The 2,997-nt window shown below is 55.7% G+C and overlaps 1 protein-coding gene across 1 annotated transcript in view; it reads left to right on the top strand.

Annotated features, from left to right (window-relative positions):
* Positions 1-4: 4 nt before the first annotated feature.
* LOC104274448 (G-protein coupled receptor 56-like) overlaps positions 5-2,997 on the top strand; it is a gene marked incomplete at its 5' end in the record, with an annotated part of 6,676 nt that continues 3,683 nt past the window's right edge. Inside the window, 6 exon segments of the mRNA XM_009870086.1 lie at positions 5-295; positions 297-468; positions 891-1,050; positions 1,911-2,058; positions 2,136-2,264; positions 2,501-2,617. Of these exon segments, the coding sequence (XP_009868388.1) occupies positions 5-295; positions 297-468; positions 891-1,050; positions 1,911-2,058; positions 2,136-2,264; positions 2,501-2,617 (1,017 nt within the window).

Below are 2,997 nucleotides of genomic sequence, written 5' to 3'. Positions count from 1 at the left end.
CTGAACCAGCATCTCCGTGCGCTTGCGCGACGCAGGGGTGGGAGCCAGTGGCCACTGGGACAAGGAGTTCCGTTTCTGCGGTGACCGAAACCAGACCCAGAACAGCTCCGTCATCTACGAGCACCGCCCCACCAACATCTCCATTGAGAACACGGCCCAGGCGCTGATCATCAAAAGGCCCTTCATGCCAAGCAGGAGAAACTCTTCCTACAAGTACGACTTGCCCCCCGCGTTGGGCAGGTACCGCTTCTGCATCTACTGGTTCAAGGCCAACAGGACCGTGCGGCTGGCGGGGGGTGTACGGGAAGCAGAGCTTCCTCCTGGGAGCGGACCCCTCCGGCAGCATCACCCATGGGCAGGAGAGCCGGAAGCCTGGAAGAACCAGAACCTCCATCTTCAACGTGTCCTACGTCTTCCAGGGCGGGAAGAACACCTCCCTCGACAGCGCTTCTGAGTATTTCTTCCCGGGTAAAGGCAATTTGATGTTATTTTAATGAAATAACGGGTTCGTTTCATCCCCATCCTGTTCTCTGGCAGAGCAGCTGGTGTCCCAGTGTGTGCTACATCATGATGATGAAAGGGGACATAAGTTTGCTTGAAGGAGGCCAGAGGCAACCCAAGCTCCTTAGAGATGAAGATTTCCAAAAGTGTTTTGCCCCCTAAAATCCCAGGAAATGCTGTGCTGTGTTCCCTCCGAGGGTCCCATCTGCGGTACTAGGCACCCCAGCCAGCCTGGTCCCAATGGCCTTGGTGGGGGCTGAGCTCTGGGTGGCAGGAGAACCCCTCTGCATTGGGGTCTCCACCAGCTCCCTGGACTTGGGGTTACCTTGAAGCCCTCTGCTTTCAGCTCCCACCAGGGCTGTGCCCGCTCGGTTCGGGGTACGGGGCAGCCTTCTCTGCCTCACATTTCATGGTGTTTCCTTTCTTCTCTCCAGACAGCGTGCCCGTCTGGGAGCAGGACGTGGAGGAGCAGCTCACCGCCCTGGACAGCCTCATCGCCCAGCCCCTGGCACCAGCTGCCGGAGCCACGGACCAGCGGGCGCTCCGGCGGTGAGTTCAGAGAATCACAGAGTGTTCGGGGTTGGAAGGGACCTCTAGGGATCATCTGGTCCAACCCCTCCTGCCAGAGCAAAGTCACCCAGAGTAGGTCACACAGAGTGGCATCCAGGCAAGTTTTGAAAGTCTTCAGAGCAGGAGACTCCACACCCTCTCTGGACAGCCTGGGCCAGGGCTCCGGCACCCGCACAGCCAAGATGTTTCTCCTCAGGTTGAGGTGGAACCTCCTGTGTTCTAGCTTGCCCCTTGTCCTGTCACTGGACATCCCCGAGAAGAGCATTGTTAACTGCTTTTATTTGCCTTTTTGTCCAAAGTCAATACCACCATAAATATTTGCTCCAAATGTATGTCTGGAATAGAAATGTTTGTAGAGTGCTTCCTTGTCCTGAGGGCGCTGAAGTGGATGTAACCTCCCGTTAAAATCACCATTTTGAAGTAACCCAGTCATTTCTCATCATTCATAATGCAGTGAGAAGTCATATCAAACAAGTGGCTTTGGTAAATCACTGCTTTTCCTCTTGATTGATGCAAACCCCATATCTATCCTAGAGAAACAAAGCTTTTCCTGATTCCATTAAAGCTTGCAAAGCTCTGAAAGGTACATTAAGGATGTTCACAAATCTTTTCCTCTTTTAATAGTATAATAACTTGATTGGTTTGATAGTAAATCAAAATCTAAGTGAAGAAAGATTCATGTGCTTCCTATAAAATGAATCAGAGGGAAAACCTTTCACAAGTAGCAGGCGTTCTTGCCTTACTCCCTTGCGTTACTTGCCTTACTTCCCGGCTCTCTGTCCCCGTGGCGGCCGACGCAGTACCCGCCGCATCCTACTCACTGTACCCCTTCCCTACAGCAAACTCAGGGAGCTGGAGAAGACGCTGGCCGAGGTGGAGCTTGAAGGGCAGAACCAGACCTTTGGGAAAGCCACCGTGCACGCGACCGTGCTGAGGGTCCAGCCCGCTCAGGCTCCTGGGCACCTGGCTTTTGCCTCCCAAAGAGAGGTGGGTGCTGGGCTGCCTGGCCTGGGAGGTCTTGCCACACTCTCCCAACCTCTCTCCTGACCGGTCTCTCCTTGCAGGAGGGTGGAGAGGTCCATGGGTTCGCGGTGGACCTGCCGAGCAGCCTGTTCGTGATGGCGAAGGGGAGGGAGGAGGTGGTGGAGCACAGGGTGCTCCTCATGGACATCGACAGCCAGACCATGTTCCAGGTATGTGTGGGGCGGTGGGGTGTCCCCATGGTGCCAGGGGCTCCGGTGGTCCAGGGCAGCAGGGATGCCACCCAGACCAAGGGTCCGGTGCTCACTCGGAGAAGGTGTTTCAAAGATGAGCTAGAAGCTTGACGGGGGAAGAGGCGTGGGACCTTCTTCTGGGGGACTTTCACGCGCTTCGCGCTCGGCAGCTCTCCTTTCCCACAGTGCCACTGTCTCCTCTTCTTCTCCAACAGGACGAAAACAGCAGCCACGTCCTGGGTGACAAGGTGGTCGGCATCTCCCTGGTGGACACAGTGGTGGCCAACCTCTCCGACCCCGTGGTCCTGACTTTCTTCCACGATGAGCTGCCGGTAGGTGGGGAAGCAGCCTCGTCGAACCTGATCCCACCAGGAATGGAGGGACAAGGAGGATTCAGGCTCTGCCAGCTTAGGGAATTGTCACAGTCCAGCAGATCTATGCCTGTAGAGGGTCTGTTATGTCTTCTGGAGCTCTAGCAGGGACATGGCTTCACCTTCTCGCTCTTTACAACTACTTGAAAGGAGATTGTAGCAAGGCAGGAGTTGGTCTGTTCTCCCCAGTGGAGAGTGACAGGACGAGGGGAAATGGATTTAAATTGCGCCAGGAGAGGTTCAGGTTGGGTATCGGGAAGAATTTCTTTACTGAGAGGGCTGTCAGCGCTGGCACAGGCTGGCCAGGGGGGGGGGTCAGGCCCAACCCCGTGGGGGGTGGA

Source organism: Apaloderma vittatum, unplaced genomic scaffold, assembly GCF_000703405.1.
Source record: "Apaloderma vittatum isolate BGI_N311 unplaced genomic scaffold, ASM70340v1 scaffold21425, whole genome shotgun sequence".
Lineage (NCBI taxonomy): Eukaryota > Metazoa > Chordata > Aves > Trogoniformes > Trogonidae > Apaloderma > Apaloderma vittatum.
Note: the sequence above shows the minus strand (reverse complement) of the source record. Positions and strands in the feature narration are given on the sequence as shown.